Source organism: Ornithorhynchus anatinus, chromosome 19 (assembly GCF_004115215.2).
Source record: "Ornithorhynchus anatinus isolate Pmale09 chromosome 19, mOrnAna1.pri.v4, whole genome shotgun sequence".
Classification (NCBI taxonomy): Eukaryota; Metazoa; Chordata; class Mammalia; order Monotremata; family Ornithorhynchidae; genus Ornithorhynchus; species Ornithorhynchus anatinus.
The window spans coordinates 3637309-3657463 of record NC_041746.1 but is presented as its reverse complement, the minus strand read 5'-3'; the positions used below and the strand labels follow the sequence as shown (position 1 = coordinate 3657463).

General features: G+C 46.7%; 1 protein-coding gene across 2 annotated transcripts in view; it reads left to right on the top strand.

Moving 5' to 3' along the window:
* Positions 1-306: 306 nt before the first annotated feature.
* Positions 307-20155, top strand: part of AKT3 (AKT serine/threonine kinase 3) — a 148356-nt gene continuing 128507 nt past the window's right edge. For both annotated transcript variants that reach the window (XM_029047145.1, XM_029047144.1), the window contains exons 1-2: positions 307-349; positions 11772-11933. In XM_029047145.1, coding sequence (XP_028902978.1) covers positions 11888-11933 — 46 coding nt within the window. In that variant the 5' untranslated portion in view covers positions 307-349; positions 11772-11887. The remainder of the gene's footprint in view (positions 350-11771; positions 11934-20155) is intronic.

The window sequence follows — 20155 nt, the reverse complement described above, 5'->3', positions numbered from 1 at the left end:
TGAATTGAATTTGTAGCCCCCTTCCCCGTCGAGTCCCCGCCTCCCTCGTCGTCGTCTTCCCCCTCCCTCCTTCCCCTCCCGCTCCAGCGCCGCGGCCCGCCCTCCTCCTCCTCCTCCTCCTCAGCGGGGCCGCCGACACTGCGGGGCTGGGGGGAGGGCGGGGGGCCAGGAGGGCACAGCAGGAGGAGGAGGAGGAGGGAGGGAGGAAGGAGAGGGGGTCCCCTCTCTCCCCCCACCCCCCCCAGTCAGGTCCCCCCCCTTCTCCTCCCTCCGCCCCCCAGCCTCTCTCCCCTCCGCCAGCCGAGGAGCAGCAGCCCCGCCGCCGCCGTCGCCTTCGCCGCCTTTGCAGGTAACGACCCCCCCCCCCCCCTCCGCCGACCCCCTCCCCCGGTTAGGGTGGGGGGGGGGTCGGGAATGTTCTGGCTCAAGGATCCTCCTCCTTCTTCCCAGGAATTCGGGGTGTGTGTGTTTGTGTCGGGATGTTTTCGTGGCCTAGTGTGACCGTCCCTGTCTGGCCAGAGGCTGCATCGCCCCCCCCCCCCCCGACTCTGCGCCATCCCCCCCTCCCCTTGGACACGGGATGGGAGGGGGCTGTTATGCAACGACCCCCCCACCCCGATTGCCCCCCTCCCCACCATCCTCCCCCACCCCCGAGACCCGCCAAAAAGGGTGGGCCTTGGGGAGGGGGCGACCCCCCCGGCCTGCGCCTTAATAGTAGCGGGGGTGGGATCCGGCTGGAAGTTGTGCGTTCTAAGAATAGAAATGTGCGGAAGATGCTGCGTTTGGCTCCTCCAATGATGCCCCGGCTGCAAGTAAACAAACCGGCCTCTTCCTCCTCCTCCTTCCCTTCCCCTTTCTCCTCCTCCTGCGCATCGAGCCGCATCAGCCATCATGGTGGTGGAACCCGAAGGGGAGGCGTGGACGGGGTGGGTTTCGGGCCCCCCCTCCCCCTCGGGTCCCCCCACAACTTTCGGGGTTTGGGGGGGGGCGAGACGCCTTGGGGAGGAAGACGGCTTCGGGATGGCGGGAGATCACCCCACTGGATGCCCGCCACATGTCGGAAAGTCAAGGAGCATCCCCGTTACCATCATCATCATCATCATCATCACCATCATCATCATCACCACCGTCCTCATCAGAAAAAGCTGATTCACCGGGCTTTTAGGGTTCGCCGAAAGTGCACCGGATTAGTAACCGATCAGGTGTCTGAATTTCCTCATAAACGACCAGCGTGTACAGCTGGGTGTCCCTGATCTGATAGTCAAGTCTCCCCTCCTTTTCCTTCCCCACCCTCCCCCAACTCTAAGGTGGTCAGAGTTTGCACTTGACAACTCCCGGAGTCCCAGATCATCAATCAGATCCTAATTTGGGGAGCCATTGGGCCGTCGAAATGATACCGTTCTTCAGGAGGGAACACGTTTAGAAACGTCGTAGAATGTGTCCGTTCATTCCTAGCCCTTGAGCGCTTACTGTGTGCGCAGCACTGTACTGAGAGCCTTAAAATCATCAAGAAATGTGAGTGAATGCCCCCCTCCCCGCAGAAATAGCATCGCCAAAGATTTTCACTGCCCTGTAGCTTTCCGTTTATCGCAACGTTAGCGGGGTTCTCCTACCCAGCTCTCTTAGGACCACTTTTTTTTATGAGGAGTTGCCTAGGTGGGAAACGCACCGAATGCACCGATTTTGGAAGAGTGTCCCCAAACAGCCGATGCTCCCTAATAAAGATCACTTGTTTTTAAAGAGTCAGTCATTAATGTCCTGACCGAAGTTCTTGAAACGTCGATCAGTTTTCCGCCACTGTGACGGACTCGAGTTTAAAACAGAGACATTTCTGTAAAAACAGATACCTTTCAAACAGTAAACAGGACAAGTTCCCCAAAGTGTTGTGATTTAGCGTGGAGTGTTTTTACTGTACTCGCCTACTGCAGTGGTACCTGAGCAAAGAGTGCGTGTCCCTTGATTTTGGGAAGTTAACCGAGAAGACTGCTCGACTGTCTCTCTTCCTGACCCCGATATCTAATTGGATTGAGTTTCTAATTATAATTTGAAAGTATGTAGTCATTGGTAGATGGAGACAAACATTAGCATTTAGTTGGTGTAGTGGAAAGTGGCCTTTTAATCAAGTTCTGGTTCAGAACTGCCCACGTTTTCAATGTGAGTTGGCATATTTTCTTGAAGCTTTAGGTCCTTTTTAAAGTATTACGGAAAGGGATTTTGTTTTGTCCAATTAGTTACGCTCGAAGCATTTAGTTTTTCTTGAGTGGTTTTTATCAGAGCCCCGATATCCTGAATTCAAATTTTCATTTGGGCATTATCATCGGTTCCGGGTTTCTGGCACTTTCAAGTATTTGGTCTCTGTGCGTTTCGGTTACGATTGGAATGGGACTGATGGAATAATAGGAATAAAAATCATCGTAACAAAATTTGTTTGGGAAATAACGCAAATTCTAAATTTCAGCGTGCTGCAGTTAAGGTTGACTGCCGAACCCTCCTCCCCACCCCAAGTTCCCCAATAATTACAACTTGCCGGGGAAGAAGTGACTTTTGCTTTTCTTAACACCTCATTAACTGAATGAAATTGTCAACACTGAATGAGCTTCCTTAAAATGAGGAACTTCCTCTGCAGATTGAAATGAGCAGACTTCTCAAGTTCTGTAGGCACGTTGCGTGCAGCAAGTAGATAGCAATATTTCTCTTTGGGTTTCACCCTTTAAATTTTAATTGCATATATTCTTGGTTTAGATAAAATCTCGTCATTTTGTCCCAGTTCTTCCACCGATTCCTGTTAGACCGATTTAGTGGGTACTCCGTGTCTGCTGAGGCGAAACTAGAGAAGTGGCCAAACGATTTCGCTGCGAAGTACGAGAATGAAGTCTAAGAGCAGCAGATGCTTTTTTATTTTACCTAAACTAAATGGGCAATCTATATGGTTTCTTTTTTTTGGAAGGCAGAATCTTTGTAACTTCAAATATCTGAATTAGACTCTGAGGTTTAATAAAATTGTTCAGAATTGATTTTCCTTGACTAAGGGTCGTAGAGACCATTGACATTCCACATTTGAAGTGTAGCTGCAAAATGTAGATTTTTGAAAAGTAAACACAAGATTTATGTACCGAAGTGCTGTTTTTTCTTCTAGATTCATCTGGAGGCATATATGATATGTAGTCACACGTCACCTCTTAACAGAAATATTCCATTTTATTTCATTGTGGGTTGGATCAAGTTTGCAGTGAAGAGAAAAACAGATTACTCCACTTCCTTGTTTCCTTTAATTGGGAAAAATGTGATCGCTGTAAACATCCTTTGAATTGTACTTTTTGTGATGGTGACACACATCGAATTGGTGTTTTCCCTACTTCTCTTTTCTTGTTACTGGATCCCCAAATGAAGCTGTGAAATTAAGGCTATTTAGGAACTTCTACCAAAGCAGTCTACCCCAAACAAATAAAAGGATTCACTTTATTACGATTTCATCGTGTCACCCAGTTGTGTTTTTGCAATTGAGTTGCAGATTACGGATTCGTAATGTTTCTGATCGATGTGGGCCCTGTTGCAGAGCGTGTCTTTAGTGGTCAGTTGCTTTAGCTACGAACCCCTTGCCCGTAGCTACGGAGTGCTCATCAAGGCACATTCTCAAAGTCCATTTTCCTAGGAGGCGTCTCGTTGGGTTCTTTTTTACCTCAGCCCACTCTGTCACATTTTCAACCGGTTAATTAGGTACCAATCCGCCAAACCGTGCCCCATGTCCAACTGGCTAAGTATAGATCGTTCACTTTAAAGTTCATTCAGAGGGGGAGGGAGGGAGCTCTTCCAGGGATTTCAACACCACTGTGATGCTTTTGTTGTTGTTAATTTTTGCCTACACGATAGCTAGTAAAAAATTTTCCAGCCTAGTTTGCAAAAGGGACAGTTTTGTGTTGGGTATTAGATAGCACACAGCATGTTTTGTTATCTGTTAAGCGCTTACTATGTGCCAGGCACTCTTCTGAGCGCTGGGGTAGTTACAGGGTAATTGGGTTGGACACGGTCCCCGTCCCGCACGGGGCTCCCAGTCTTAATCCCCATTTTACAGTTGAGGGAACTGAGGCCCAGGGAAGTTCAGTGACTTGCCCGAGGACACACAGCAGACAAGTGGTGGAGCCAGGCTTAGAATCCATGACCTTCTGACTCCCAAGCCCGTGCTCTATCCACTGGGCCATGCGGCTTCTGTTCTCGGTTGTTGGAACAGACTCTGGCAGAGAACCTCTGTAGTCAAAATAAAATGGCAGGAGGCGAAGAAAAGGGGCCCCGGAGGTATCAAACCACTGAAAGCACTTCCTGCCTGTGGTAGCCCTCAAGTTGCCCAGGTTATGAGTGGAGTCACCACAAAGAGCAGCCATGTTGCCCGTCAGAAGTGCGAGGGAGAACCCGAGATTAGTAGACCTTCCTGACGATTTGGACTGTGGCGAATCCTGGCCTGGAAGTTTGGCCTGAGCTTCTGGGGAACTCTTCTCCCCCTGGCTCGTGTATTCATTCATTCAGTCCTATTAACTGAGCGCTTACTGGGTGCAGAACACTCTACTGAGCGCTTGGGAGAGTGCAGTATAGCAATAAACAATAATGGAGGGAAGGTCCCTGTTTTGAAGGGCCAAACCTCTGTCTCTGGCAAGAGGGCATTGGCCACGAGCCTTGTTAGATTCACCTCTCTTGTCACCCACCCTGCCTGCCTACCTCTTGCCAACAGTGTGTCAACTCAGGGCGAGTGTGTGAATGCCCATGAAAACACTCGGATTCCCGTAAATACGGGCGGCAGTCAGAGCACCGTAGTGGAGGGAGGGATCCCGGGGGGCGGCGTCGTCGTCGCCGCCTCGCTTAAAGCGGCAGGGGCCACGTTGATGTATGGTGCCTTCGTCTGCATGGCCAGCCTCCCCCGATTCCTCCCTCCCTCCCCCCGAGTCTGTTTTCTCGTCCCCCGCGATGCTTGTGCGTATGCCCGGATTCCCCACAGAGGCTTCTCCGGGCACAGCAACCTGCAGAAACCCCCATCCGCGTCGCCACGCTCACCAAACACACCTGCCTTCTGCTCCCCGGGCCCCCGGTGACCTGCGGCCAATCTCCTCTGCAGGCAGGTGGGTGCGCATCCACTCGATGCCTCCCTCCTCTGCCAACCTGTAAATCGATCTGGAGCATCTTTCCACCGACCCCTCGTCCAGGTCCTGCCCATGGCTAGGAAATCTCTCCCCTTTCGTAAACGCCAGACCACCACCCTCCCCACCTTCAAAGCCATATTAAAACCGTACCTCCAAGAGGCCTCTCATTCGACGGTATGTATCGAGCGCTTTCCCGACGGAGCTCTCGTCTCCCCTACTCATTCACCCTCGGCGTCGACTAAGCGGGTGGACCTTTTAAGCACCCGATATTCACTCCAACCTCAGCCCCTCAGTACTTAGATGTTAGAATACATTACAGATATATACATATGTCCCCCTTAGATGATGTATTTTAATATCTATGTCCCCTGTAGACTGTATGCTCCGTATGGGCAGAGAAAGTATCTACCAACTCTTTCGTATTCTCCCGAGCACTCAGTACAGTGCTCTGCACACGGTAGGCACTCAATACATACCAGACTTCCAAGACTGTCCCTCCATTTCATAAGTTAGTGGAGCTGGAGAATTTATGGAGTGGGAGGAAGAGTTAAGATGACTTGTCTGACCTCAAATTTTGCCTGTAAGGATCTAATCATCTTTTTTTGAAAGTTTTAATCCATTCAGTATTTAAAATAGGCAGTTAACTGTTAAGTCCTTAAATTACTTAAATTTACATTTTAGGCAGTTACAGGTTTAGGGTCACTAGTTTTATGAGCAGATTGCCTCTTCAGAATACAAATAAATAAAAACACCTATAAACTTCTTTAAATGGTGACAGCTTTCAGATTTTGGCTGAAAAGAAATACCGGCCAAGGGAAGAGCTGCCTCGCCTTTCCCTACACCTGAACTTTCTTTTGCCTTGGGACTTTTTAAAGCCACTTTATTTCTTCATTTGTTGTTTTTTATTTTGTTCCGCTCTGTGCTGTCCAACTAAGGTGGCTCATGAAAGTTTCAAATCCAGAGTGAGGGGGCACAGACTACTCGGACTTCTTCCTACCTAATTTCATACTCTGATGAGTCTAAGCCACTGCCCAACTAGAAAATTTTGAACACGTTTGTAAACGCTTTAGAATTTAAAATCGTGAAGAAGTGTGATTGTCCCGCCCACCCCGTAAGAATAGTATTGCTAAAGATTTTCTTTGCCACCCATTTACTTTTCTCTTGATCTTATTGTAAGCAGCGTTCTCTTGTTGAGCCTTTTTGTGACCACTTCTGTTATGAGGCACCTTCGTAGGAAATACACTGAATGAACCAATGGAGGAAGAGAATCCTACATTTCTCATAGCCCGGTCTGGAAGGGTTTTTCATAGCCCGGTCTGGAAGGGTTCTCAGTGTCCAACAAGCCGCCCTGGGGAGGGGGCGGCTTTGCGTAGGGACACAGGGTGTGCACTTGGATCTGAACCCTTCCTGTAGACATCGAGGGAGAGAGGGTTCCAGGCCAGAGGAAGGATGAGTGCGAGGGTCAGCGGTGAGATAAACAAGAGAGGGCTTCAGTGGGTAGGTTGGTGTTAGAGTTGCGAAGTGGACTGTAGTAGGAAATTAGCAAAGTAAGATAGGAAGGAGCAAGCTGATTGCTTTAAAACCGATGGTGACAAGTTTCTGTTTGTCGTGGAGGTGGACGGGCTACCCCTGGAGGTTCTTGAGGAGTGGGGAAACGTGGATTGGACATTTTTTAGTAAAATAATCCGGGCAGCAGCAGAGTGGAGTGTGGACTGGAGTGGGGAGAGACAGGAGGCATGGAAGTCAGCGAGGCAGCCGATGAGATAATGAAGGTGGGATAGGATAAATGCTTGGATCAGTGCATCAGTTTAGATGGGGAGGAATGGGTGGACCTTAGCGATGTTGTGAAGGTAGAATCGACAGGATTTGGTGAGAGATGAGTCGGGGGTAATGCCAAGATTACGGGCTTGCGAGACGGGGAGGGTAGTGGTACTGTCTTGAGTGATGGGAAAGTCAGGAGGGAAGACAGGGTTTGGGTGGGAAGATGTTCAGTTTTGGACCTGTGAAGTTAGAGGTGTTGGTGGGCCATCTTCGTAGAGCTGTCCTGAAGGCAGGCAGGAAGGTGAGGCTGCAGAGATGGAGAGAGGTCAGGGTGGGAGATGGAGATTTGGGAATAATAATGTTGGGAATCATCTGCATATCTAGCAAACAATCAGTGGTATTTATCGAGCGCTTTCTGTGTGCGGAGCGCGGTACGATGTGCTTGGGAGACTACAGTGCCACAGAGTTGGTGGACACATTTCCTACTGGCGACGAGCTTACAGTCGCTTAAAGAGGGAGATAGATATTAATATAAATAAGTTATGGATATGTACTTAAGTGCTGTGGGGCTGAGGATGGATGAATACCAAGTGCCCAAAGGGTTCACATCCAGGTGCAAGATGGTGCGAGATGAAGGAAGGCAGGCACACAAAAATCGGAGAATGTCAGGTGCGAGACAGAAGCAGGAAACATGCAACACGACAGAGCTGGTGTTTACAGAACTTGCCGTTTTTGTGAACTATTAATGACATCCAAGAGCCCTAGTATTCAAAGTTTTGAGAACATCGGTAACTTCAGTCACCCACACACTTGGCTCCTGTAACGCCAACCTGCTCACTCTACTTCAGTTCCGTCACCACCAACTCCTTGCACATCTCCTCCAAGATGCCTCCCCTGACTAAACTCTCATCTCCCCTACTGTTTCAAGTCAGTCACTTAATTAATTGTATTAATTGAGCACTTACTGTGTGCTCTGGCCTAAGCATTCGGGAACCTACAGTTTAACAATAAACAGACACGTTCCCTGCCCACGCTGAGCTTACGTATCCAAAATTCATTTCAGGGTCTGTCACCCCCTCTAATGAGGGTATTTAAGTGCTTCCCATGTGCCAAGCACTGTTGTAAGTGCTGGGGTAGATACAAGGTAATCAGGTGGTCCTTCGTGGGGCTCACAGTCTTAATCCTCATTTTACAAATAAGGTAACTGAGGCATAGAGAAGTTAAGTGATTTGCCCAAAGCCACTCAGCTGACAAGTGGCGGAGGTCACATTAGAACCCATGCCTTCTGACGCCCAAGCCTGTGCTCTTTCCACTAAGCCACGCTGCTTCTCAAGACTCGAAACTCCCTATGGACAGGGAACGGGTCTTCCAACTCTGTTGTACTCTCCCAAGCGCTTAATACAGTGCCCTGCATTCAGTAAATACCATTATTGGTTGATTGATCGGTAAACATATAGCTGTCTAAAATGCGCATTTAAGTACTTAACAGATAACTGGCTATTTTAAGTATTTAATGGATTAAAACTTTCAAAAAAAGTGAAGATGATCGCATTCTCAGTCAAACAATAATAATGATGTTGACATTTAAGTGCTTCGGGCCAAGTACCCTATGAAGCTCTGGGGTAGATATAAGATTATCAGGTCCCACATGGCGTTCAGAGTCTAAACAGGAGGGAGGGCATGTAAAAAATCCACACTCATTTTAACTTTCCCTCCCAGGGAAATGAAATGGAGAGACCATCCTTGAAAGTTATTGATGTCCTGAGTGTTAGTTCTTGGATGTCATTAGTGGTCCGTGAAAACACCGTAGGTCTGTAAACACCAGCCCTGTTATGTCGCACATTTCCAACTTCTGTCTCTCGACTGACATTCTCTGAATGTTTTTTGCATCTCTTCCATTTTTCTAAATGGCCTCCATACAGTATTCTACCACAAATTGCGGTGGAGAAAAAGTTGGGAATTCTTTCCGGCTAGCACAAGTTGATTGGCTCGAAATTGCTCTCCAGCTCATTTGAATAAAAATAATATTCCGTGTGCCTTTTTTAAGCTGAAGAATCCAGACACAGAAATCTAGTATCTTGCAATTTTTGTTATTAAACCTAAGAAGCCAGACTTCTCCAGTAATGACAGAAGATTGTTCACAACCTACTGTTTCAAGTGGGGGAGGATGGGGAAGGAGAAGAGAAGGAGGTGTTTTAAATTATTAAAAACTTTTCTTTGAATTTCTCTAGACTGCAAGCTCATTGTGGGCAGGGAATGGTCCGCTTATTGTTGTATTGTACTCTCTCAAGAGCTTAGAACAGTGCTTTGCATACAGTAAGTATTCAATAACTGAATGAACGTCAGGGGCTCCGGGGCCAGTTGGAAATTCCTCTGATCTCTGCCGGGCTCTAGAGCCAAGAAAGAGGATTCTCTCCCCTTGGCCTGGACCTGAAACCTGGCTGGAATTCAGGGGGCGGGAGGGTTCCTCTGGCCTTTTGTGGGCTTCTCTAGCTCAGGTGAAGATTCTGTGGGCCCCACTGTACGCTAGCTCTGGCCAGAGCCTCTATGCTTCCGCACTGTGGTAATAATAATAATAATGTTGGTGTTTGTTAAGCGCTTACTATGTGCCGAGCACTGTTCTAAGCGCTGGGGTAGACATAGGGGAATCAGGTCGTCCCACGTGGGGCTCACAGTCTTAATCCCCATTTTACAGATGAGGGAACTGAGGCACAGAGAAGTTAAGTGACTTGCCCACAGTCACACAGCCGACAAGTGGCAGAGCTGGGATTTGAACTCATGAGCCCTGACTCCAAAGCCTATGCTCTTTCCACTGAGCCACGCTGCTTCCCCAGCAGCTGGTATTTGTTAGCTGCTCAACACCGAAGTAGAGCGCTGGGGAAGATAGAAGCTAATCAGGTCGAACACAGTCCCTGACCCACGTGGGGCTCACGGTCCAAGGGGGCGGGAGAACGGGGATTTAATTCCCATTTTGCAGATGAGGAAGCTGAGGGTAGAAAAGTGAAGTGACGTGTCTAAGGTCACAGAGTAGGCAATTGTGGAAGTAAGGTTAGAACCCAGGTCCCTTGGCTCCAAGGCCCTGTCCATTGGGTTTAGAGTAAGGGCCAGGAATTCCAACTCCTTCCCCAATCCCCCTCCACCAGACCCAGAGGTCTCTGATGCTAAACCGTAAATCACACGCCCTGGGAAGCGCGCCCTTTCAACAGCCCCTCCCCAAGTTTGCTCTTGCGGTTCAAAGTGAAAAGTTGGCTCCTCTGCGTGGAAAGTTTAGGATGGTCTCACTTAGTCTCTGACTGTGAGGTTGACATCTTCTCATTAATCCATCAATCGGTGGTATCTGTTGAGCGCTTACTGGGTGCAGAGCACTGTACCGAGCACTCGGGAAAGGACGGTACAGCAGAATCAGCGGGTACGTTCCCTGCCCACAGGGAGCTGACAGTCTGGATTCCCGCAACCTCATTCGCTCGAAGCTAGATGCGTGTTTCTTGGCTCCCAAAATACTTGCGGCGTCTTTACGTCCAAACCAGGGCTTGCGTTGTGAGTAGATCCGCCCTGAAGGTACATCACAGAAATAATTCCACCTTCAAACGTGCTGGGCTTCACATGCCGGCACAAGGTGGATGGAATGAAATCGTGAAGTTATTTGGAGTTGACTTGAACTGTCAAGTCGGTAAATGTAAACGGTCAGGCGTTCTATTGGTAATAAGCCACTTTTGTGACTTGGCATTTTGAAAGCACTCTCTCCCCGCCACTTTTCCTATTTCCTAAGTGCAGGACCGTAGAAAGTTGACTTAGCTCACAAGTAAACAAAAATACCACTGTTAGGAGCCCTATCTGGATGGGCCATCTTTATCTTATCTCTTGGTTTAGTTAGAGGTCTTCCCTTAATTCCTCTTTCTCATTATTATTTTGTTAAGCATTTATTATGTGTTAGTGCTGTAAACACTAGACTCCCTGTGGTCAGCGATCTTGTCTACTAACTGTTGTATTGTTCTCTCCCAAGCCCTTAGGACAGTGCTGTGCACACAGGAAGCGCTCCATAAATACCACCGATTGACAGTGGTGGGGTAAATTCAAAAATGATCAGTTCAGATGAGGTCTGGGTCCACAAGAGATACACGCTCTGAGAAGGCTCATAGAACAGTAAGAGTAAATTCCAAACAGTGACAGAGCAGGTTAGAGATGGGACGATGCAGATTAGCGACATTAACATAAATAGCTCAAACTGTACTAGGAAGGGAGAGTACTCGGCTTCCTCATTCATTCAGTTGTATTTATTAAGCGCTTACCGTGTGCAGAGCACTGTGTTTTGCATTTGGGAAAGTACAGTGTCATTCCCTGCCTACAACGAGCTCACGGTCTAGGGGGAGAAAGGCAAAAAGTTGGGGTCTCTATTAGCCTCCACACCGTTCTAACGTTCTGGGGGGCCGGATGGGGGAGAGGGAGGATGTCTGTGTACGTGTGTGTATGTATTGTGTACACCCCTGACAATATGTGAACCTGTGCCCTCCAGCCATAAGGAAGGAGCAACCCCATTTAGATGTATTTAAAACAGACATGCTAAAATACATGGGTTTTAAGACTAGGTGGAATGTCTGCAACATTCTGGTCACCTGTAACATTGATTTTTCTTCTGATACTGTTTATTGGTGTTTGAGTCCCAAGTTTCATGGTCTTTTGGGCCCTATCACGGGATCAGGGAATCACGATCATAATCTAAGAATTTAATAAATAAATTCCCTGGGTTGAACAGTCGGACTTTTTACACGGGGTCAAGGCAGTGGAAAACATTTACAAAGAAATAGTTGTTTGTTATTGCTGTTTGAGTTGCAAGAATGGAAAAAAAAAAGAAATTTTTGTTTCTTCAATGCTTACTTCCAGGCTGAGTCATCACTAGAGAGTGGGAAGGGCAGAAGCCACAGAAGAGAATCAACCCCCCAGAGCCGATAACACAAAGTATCGTTTCTCCAAGTTGGGGGGCTCAGAAGGGAGCCATCATGAGCGATGTTACCATCGTGAAAGAAGGCTGGGTTCAGAAGAGGGGTAAGTTCGAAAGATACCCAAAAGATGAATGAAAAGAAAAATTAGTTTGTACTACGGTTCGGTGACGGGCTGGTTTAGAACTGTTTTCCGGGAATAAAATCGTAACGTTTGAAATGTTATCACTCTGCACCACCTTGTCAGCTGTGTAGCACACACACGATCCTACTGGATGGCAGGGTTTAGTTTAATACCAATATTTAGCATGTTAGATGGGGGAGTTGGTTGAATTTAGAAACGGGTGTTTTTAGTTCTTGAGTTTCCTCGGTGCGAGACTTGACCTTCTGACCTGGAGTTGGGTGTTTGGGAGAAACTTTTTTATTTTTGAAAAATTGAAAGTTTCGAGGATTTCTGAAGGGGCCACAAATGTTCGTCACAGAGAAATGATTGAGGATTATTTTATCCCTGGTTCTAAAAATGTACTGATTTTTCTGAGCTTCTCTTCTTAAGAAAATATTGAAAAAGAGTTAAGTTTAAATCACTCTAACGGTGCATTAGTAATGTCGTATTCTTTTTATTGTAAAATGGATTTTGGGGGGGAAATATATTTATAGATTCACAGTGCATGGGGAGGTGTAGAGCTGGAGACAGGATTGTAAGGAATGTGCATTTCGTTGAATAAATATACATCTTTGTTTTTTTTATTCTCGATCTTATTTGCCTTGTGTCTGGCTTTGTCTGCTTTCAGTTTTTAGTGAAACTGCTTCAGGTTTGGTCAAGCGAGAAACTATTCTTTGTAAACTGTAATTCGCATTTTGTGAGGTCATCTGTTCACATATTAAGTGTCCGAGTAGGAAAATAGAGACTTTGATGCAAATATCACGTGGCCGAGTAGGATGAAAACCATTTCTTAAGATTTTGGTGTTAATTCTTGTGAAGTTCTTCTCTCAAAGTTAGCGTGTGTCTTTCTACTATCATTGATTTGCCATTTGTGGTAATTTTTATAAGATTATCTGTTTCATCTATTTTTCCTAAGGTTTCCTACAAATACCAGGACTATTGCTGAAAGGGTATCTAGGAGAGAGTTTAGAGGAAATTGTTTTGGTTGAAATTCTTGGATTTTTGATGTTTTATTTATAATTTTTTTATATACATTTATCTTTTGACTGCAAGATGTATATAAAATAGGTGTTTACTCGCTGAAAAGTATTTTGCCTGTTTTTCAGTTTTAAACTTCTATTTCCTCCATATTCTTGAGGTGTTTACTTGACTGCACACTGATCTGAGTTTTTGTGCTATTCAGTTTTTAGCAGTTCAGTATATTCTTGCAAAAACAAACCAAGTACCTTTTGGAGAAAGGTGTTTATATTTTGATCTTTTTACTAAAGATAATGATTGTTTTGGCCTTTTCAGCCCAAGGTTATTTTAGCCGAGACTTTCGGATATTTCTTATAATAAAAACTTAGTTAAAACTCAGCAACAGCTTGTTTTAGTCGTATTTACATTCTAGCCGAGGTGAAGTTAGAGAATTGAATACCTCAGTTTATCGCTGACAGTTTACCGCAAAAACCCCCCAAATCCTATCCCTGGTGTTTTAGTCATTTTGAAGGTTGACGATGTGAACAAGTGCTTTCTTGATTTTGTGTACTGCTGGTGGCCTAGTTGTTCCTGTCGTACGTGTTTTTATGGATTGCTTTTTGGTTGGAGTACAACATTTATGCAAATTGGACCATTGGTTAAGTGGTGTTTATCTTGAGGAAGATTGTGGGAGATCAGTTTTATTTAATCCGTGCTAATCAAAATTTGTAATCTAAAGAAATGTGTCGTGATTTACAGTTTTAGCCTAGTCGGAGGTCTAAATCTTTTACTTCCATCTCGATGACTCTAATCGCAAAAGACGATTTTAACGGATAAGAATATTCCAGAATTGAGTCCTCTCTTTAGGAGCTTTTAAATACTTAGGGGGTGGCCCTTTTCACCGAAGGGTCTAGTTGTTAATATGCACTCTCAAATGATAAGAATTCCTTTCCTTTTTACTTAATTCATTGCAGATTTATGGTAATTGTTACCCCCAGAGATAATGAAGGGTACTGAAGCCCTTAAAGTATTGGATTGGGTAACTTTCAATTAGCTGTATTTACTGAGCCCTTACTACGGGCAGGGCACTGTGCTAAGCTCTTGGGAAAGTACAGTGTAACAGATTGATAGATATGGTCCCTACCCACGACTGTAAGATTGTAAGCTCTAGAATGGGAGGCGGACATTAGTATAAATAAAAAAAATGATGGATATTTACATAAGTGCCACGGGGCTGGCTGGGCGGAGGGAGATAAAGGGTGCCGATCCAAATGCAAGGACACGAGTTACTACCGTACCATTCATTATAATGATATGATTTGTTGAAGAGAGATTACCTAGATAAGTTAATACCATCATTTTCAAACTAGGAAAGTTTCTTAGAGTAAACTTGCCGAGTAGCTGAAATTTGGAATGCAGTTTTCTAAGGTCTTGGATGGAAGAAAGCAGCAAATAGTGCCAACTCTCATACTTGATCAAAGCATTCCTTTTTGCCGTGGTCGAAAGAGACTTCAGGTATGTTCTCAATTTGCTATCTGATTTTGGTAAGGCTAGCTTAAGTGGAGCGCTTTTCTTTTTTTTAAAACCTCAGAGAATAGATGTAGGTCTTTTGTTCGTGTTTCATTCACAGCACGCCTTTCAAAATAAGTTCCCAAGTGATTAAGGAGAATGAAAATGACAGTATAATTTCCTGTTTACTACACAGCAGCAAGTGTTTTCTATAGTGGAGAGCAAGTCTCCCAACTGCAACGATGACTGTGAAACCACATGATATGTTAGAGAAGTCCCATTTTGACTGTTTCAGCTTTTAAAAGGACTCTAGATGGATGTGAAAATAAAAATTTATTTTTTAAACGGGCACTGGAAACCCGAGATTTAGGTCACTTAACTTTCTATCCATTTGGGGTGAAATTCTTTTATCGCATTTGCAGTTTTAAGAGATGTACCGCAACATCTCCAACCATCGGCGATTTTAGAGTATGGAAGGCAGGGTTTTGCTGCTGCATGAAAGCGAGTCCTCTCCTCAGCTGGAATACGGATCCGTACTTCGAAGGAAGGGCCCTGGGGGCGAAATTCATCTATCGGCGCGGTCAGGACTGCAATGACCGACTTGGGGTTTGCATATCGGGCCCCCAGGTGGGGACCTTCCCTTGTGTTACCAAAATCAGGACTATCGATTCTTCTTCCTGCCTTTCAGGGCCCAAGAGAGCTGGAGATGGTGCAGAGGCAGGTGGCCAATGAGATTCATTCATTTAGTAATATTTATTGAGCACGCAGAGCACTGCGCTAAGCAGAACACTGTACTGAGAGCCCGGGAGAGCACGACAGAACAATAAACACGCATTTCCCGCCCACAGTGAGCTTTCAGTCCAGAGGGGGAGACAGACATAAGTAAGAATAAATAAATTACAGGTATGTATATAAGTGTTGTGGGGTTGGGATAGGAGGTTGAATAAAGGGAGCAAGACAGGGCGATGCAGAAGGGAGAGGAAAAAGGGCTTAGGAAAGGTCTGGAGAAGCTTCTTTAATGGGGAGAGTCTGAAAAGACCGGGGCTCTTCTGTCTGGAAAGATGAAGGCCAAAAAGAATCGGGATCGGAGGTTTCGAAAAACACGCAAAGAGTGTGATCCAGGGCAACGGTCAAGTCACCGAATCCCACAATACCAAGGGGAAAGGGTACCCATTGAAGCTCGAAGGTGATCCGTTCAAAAAAGCCTGCTTCACCGAGTGGGGAATAAACAAACGACCTTCAGTTCCCTCAGGCTGAGACTATTCAGTTGGGTCAAGAGGAGATTGCGTGGTAGTGTGGATGTGAAATCCATAGTGGCTTACCCGAAAGGAAAGATACGGCTGTAAGAAGGAAGAGTTAGGGGCGTTAGGTGGTACGTCCCTAGCCATTATGCTGATCTTTTAAGCTTCCTTTTGCCTCTGCTGGAGTTGGAATGATGGGCATCGGTCTGACCTAGACGTGACATTTCTTATATTCTTGTTATCTTTTTGTATGTCGGAGCAGATTATTATGGGTTTTTTCCCCCCCTTCATGTGGTACTTTTGGTTAGTCTTTGGTTTGAATAGTGTGCAGTTGTTCTTTTTCCATCTTTCTCATTTTCAAGGGGCGGGCCATAAACCGTAGTAGAGAGCTGCCCATCATTTCAGAGCCATCACTGCTGACGGTGAGGTTGTATCGCGACTAATGAGTAATGCTAGTTATTGACACACTTGCTCACTGTATTTTGCACCTTTTCTGGTGCGCCTTTGGGGGATGAACAGTGTATCTGTGAATCAGTGGTATTTATTGAGTGCTTACGGGGTGCAGAGCACTTTGGTGAGTGTTTGAGAGTAGAGAAAGTAGACCTGCCTCCCGTGCAGACGTTAGTTAATTGGGAGAGGGTATGGCTTAGAGCTGAAGAGTGACATCGTGCCCGTTTGTCTTCTGATGAAGGAAAAGTGAGCCACCTTCTCAAGGAACCTCTCTGAGCGGTTCTGGGATTCCAGGCCCCCCAGCCAGAGAGGAGGTTCTCCTTGAAAACAGTAGAGCCTCGTGGAAAAAGCACAAGTCTGGGGACTCGAGAGGACCTGGGTTCCGATCCCGGCTCTGCCGTTTGCCTGCCGTGCGACCTTGGGCAAGTCGCTTCACTTCTCTGTGCCTCAGTTGCCTCATCTGCAGAATGGGGATTCATCACCTGTTCTCCCTCTTCCTTACACTGTGCTTGTGTCCGACGTCGTAATCTTCCATCTTGACTATCAGTGCTTAGAACAGTGCTTGGCACATCATAAATGCTGATCATACACCGTGGTTATTATTGCTATTATTATTGTTATTATCATTAGTGTTGTTATGTGTGCATATATGTGTGGTAGACTGTCTACCAAAGCCTGGACTGAACTTCTGGATTCGCTTTTCCGTATCCTTTTCTGTTGTTGCCGTCACGGTCGTTGTGCTGCCAAAATACATTTTAAGTTGTATGTAGAGTGTAAGCTCGTTGCGGGCAGGGAACGCGTCTGCTAGATTGCTCTATTGTACTCTCCCGAGTGTTTAGTACGGTGTTCTGCACACGGTATCGTCATAGTTATTGATGATAATAAAAATGATGATTATTATTATCGGATCACTGAAGTGACTGAACTGAACCTCGAATAGGACACCTTGAAAATGAGCATTTTCTGGAGTGCTCCAGCCAACCCGGACCCCTACCCCCCCCATCTACCGTAGAGAAGTTCGAGCCCCCCGAGAACCGCACGGCGAGTGGTTTTGCCACCAGGATGTTTGCTCCCATTTGGAAGCTCCCTTCTCAAAACCGGTTTCTTGCCCACGCTAAAAATAGCCCTCCGGGCACACCCTTGAAGCAGCCTCAGGGGTGCGCAACGTTTGTTGTGTTTGTTTCCTCTCAAAGGCTCCATTGTGGGAACTCACACTGGATGTATATTTCAGCTTGCCAATTGCTTCAAGAGCCCACTTTTTTCAGAAGAGGTTCCTCTGTCGTGGGTTGGTTTTAACCGCTGGCGTGCCTATAAGCCTCCCCGTTCGGAAGCATCTGCTAGCGCCATTTCATCTCGTAGTCCATCGGTTGTGTTTATTGAGCCTTCTCTGTATACGGGGCCCCGTACTAAGCGCTTGGGAGAGTACAGGGTGACAGAGTTGGTAGGCACATTCCCTGCCCACAGAAAGCTTAGGGTCTGGAGGGTTATAAGTCAAGCGCTTCCACCTAGTGCTTCAGGGAAGATTTCTCCCATGACGGAGAGGCAGCTTACCGCCATCTGCTCCATAGTCTTACCTCGGAGGTATGTCGGTACCGCCCGTGGGAAGTTTTCCCATCTACCTTTTTGGAACCTGGATGCTTCTGGAGCTGCTCCTGGAGGAGCTGTGACAGACGGTGGCCCTGGCGGTGGCAACCTTTGCCCTGTTGTTGCTACGAGGCGGGGGCCTGGTAGGGATGGAGAGAGACTTTCCGTAAAACAAGCAATCCATCACCCTCGCCTCGCACTTCTCCGTGATCCTGACAGAAAAGGGGCTTTCAGCAACCGATGGTGGGACGTACAAATCAAGTTAAGGAACAGCGGTGAGGAACCTGTGGGACACAATGAAGAAGGCCAGCCCTAAAGAGGTGTCAGGATACACAGGCTTTTCCCAAAACAAGAACTTGATATTTTATACGTCACTAGTGGAGTGCTCCGGTCTGGGAGAGTGGAGCCCAACTCCGCCGAGGAGTTGGAGATGGCTTCACCTTCACGACAGACATGGATGAAATCTTGCAGAGAGGGAACCTACACTTCAGCTAGATTTTGGACACATCTTTCAACATTGAGACATTTAATACGGGGAAAAAAAAATGATCTGCCAATGTATAGATATCATCCAAGTTATTTATTGAGTGCTTACTGGGTGCAGAGCACTGTACTAAGCACTTGGGAGAGTACAATACAACAGAGCTTTTTTGTTTTTTTCTTAATGGCATTTGTTAAGCACTTACTTTATGCCAAGCACTGCTCCAAGCACTGGGGTAGGTACAAACTAAACTGAACCCCATGTGGGACAGGGACTGTGTCCAGCCCGATATGCTTGTGTCGATCCCAGCACTTAGTACCACTGTACTGGTGCAGAGTAAGCGCCTAAAAAATACCACACAGTCCCTTTCCCACTTGGGGCTCACAATCTTAATCCCCATTCTACAGATGAAGTAACTGAGACACAGAGAAGTTAAGTGACTTGCACGAGGTCACACAGCAGACAAGTGGCGGAGTCGGGATTAGAACCCAGGTCCTCCTGACTCCCAGGCCTGTGCTGTATCCTCTAGGTCACGCTGCTTCTTAGTAGAGTCAGTAGAGCAGATCTGGCTCACGTTTCAACTCTTGAGGAAGTCAGTTCTCCGGGCAAGGAACACGATAAAGCACCCAGACCTGATGGCAGACCGGAGGTTTACAAGCTCAGAAGGGCTGAACGTCTTAAGAGATCCCTTAGCGTTTTACCGACACCACGACCAGTGAGGCTTTTCAAGAAGAGAGGTGAAAGAACCAGATTCCAGGAACTATCGTGGCATCAAACTGCTCTCCGTGGGTGGTAAAATACTGGCTGTACTTCTTTTGAACTGCCTCTCGAAGAAGATCATTAACTCTTTGTTCAATTAGAACCTAGCTTTCAACCAGCGTAGGTCTTCGGCTTATATCGCTTTAGATTACAGACAGAGACGCGGGGTGGGAGGAAAAGTCTACGCTGTTTTCACAGTCCTTAGAAAAGAACCGGTGCCATTAGCAGATCTGGGCTCTAGAAATCACTAAGAACATCCTGCTGTGCTGAGAAGCAGGGTGGTCTAGCGGTTAGAGCACCAGCCCGGGAATCAGAAGGACCTGGTTTCTAATCCCGGCTCGGCCACTCGTTCGCTTTGGGGGCTTGGGCAAGGCCCTTTGCTCGTTTGTGGCTCCGTTCCTCATCTGTAAAGTGGGGATTAAAGACCACGAACCTCATGTGGGACAGGGATTGTGTCCAACCTGATTAAGTTGTATCTACCACAGCCTTTAGAACAGTGCCTGGCACATAGTAGGCACTTCACAAATACCATTTAAAAAAAAAAAGGAAAAGTTTATCGAGATCCTGTCTGAAGTTGGCATTTCAGAATTAAGGGTTTATCCCCCTTGGGTGAAAGCAGGGTGGTGTAGTTGGTTTGGTTCTTTTTAGTTTACTCTTTACAACTCCGACTGAGGATACAGTAAAGAACCTGGATGCTGATATTCAAATACATCCCTTGGCCTCCAGGAAATTCTCCCATCCCAACAGACCGCGAACGCTGTCCAGAGTGTTAGAGAGAGTCGCGTTGGACCTCGTGAACTCGTTTCTACCCCGCTGTCTGGCATATAGTAAGCGCTCAACATATTTTCACCGTTACCATAACTAATTCAGGCCACCGACTCATTCAGAATCACCTGCTTGTGCGAGTCCCCTGAGGGCACAGTTTTCCCACTGAGCCCAGTGCTACGGATTGCCGCTGTCAGAAGAAAACGGAGGAAGGGTGCCGACCCCAAACCGTATTCAGAGATCCTCCTTGGCAGATGGGACTGAATGACATCCCAGAATTCCGCTACTTAGAGGGCACCGTGTCTAATGATGCACTGATCGGCTAGGAAGGGGGAAACCCAATCAAGAGGGCCAGTGTGTTCTTTGGGAGACTGTTCCCTCAACTTGGCATCAAGCGTCAAAGCCAACTGTAGGTTTGA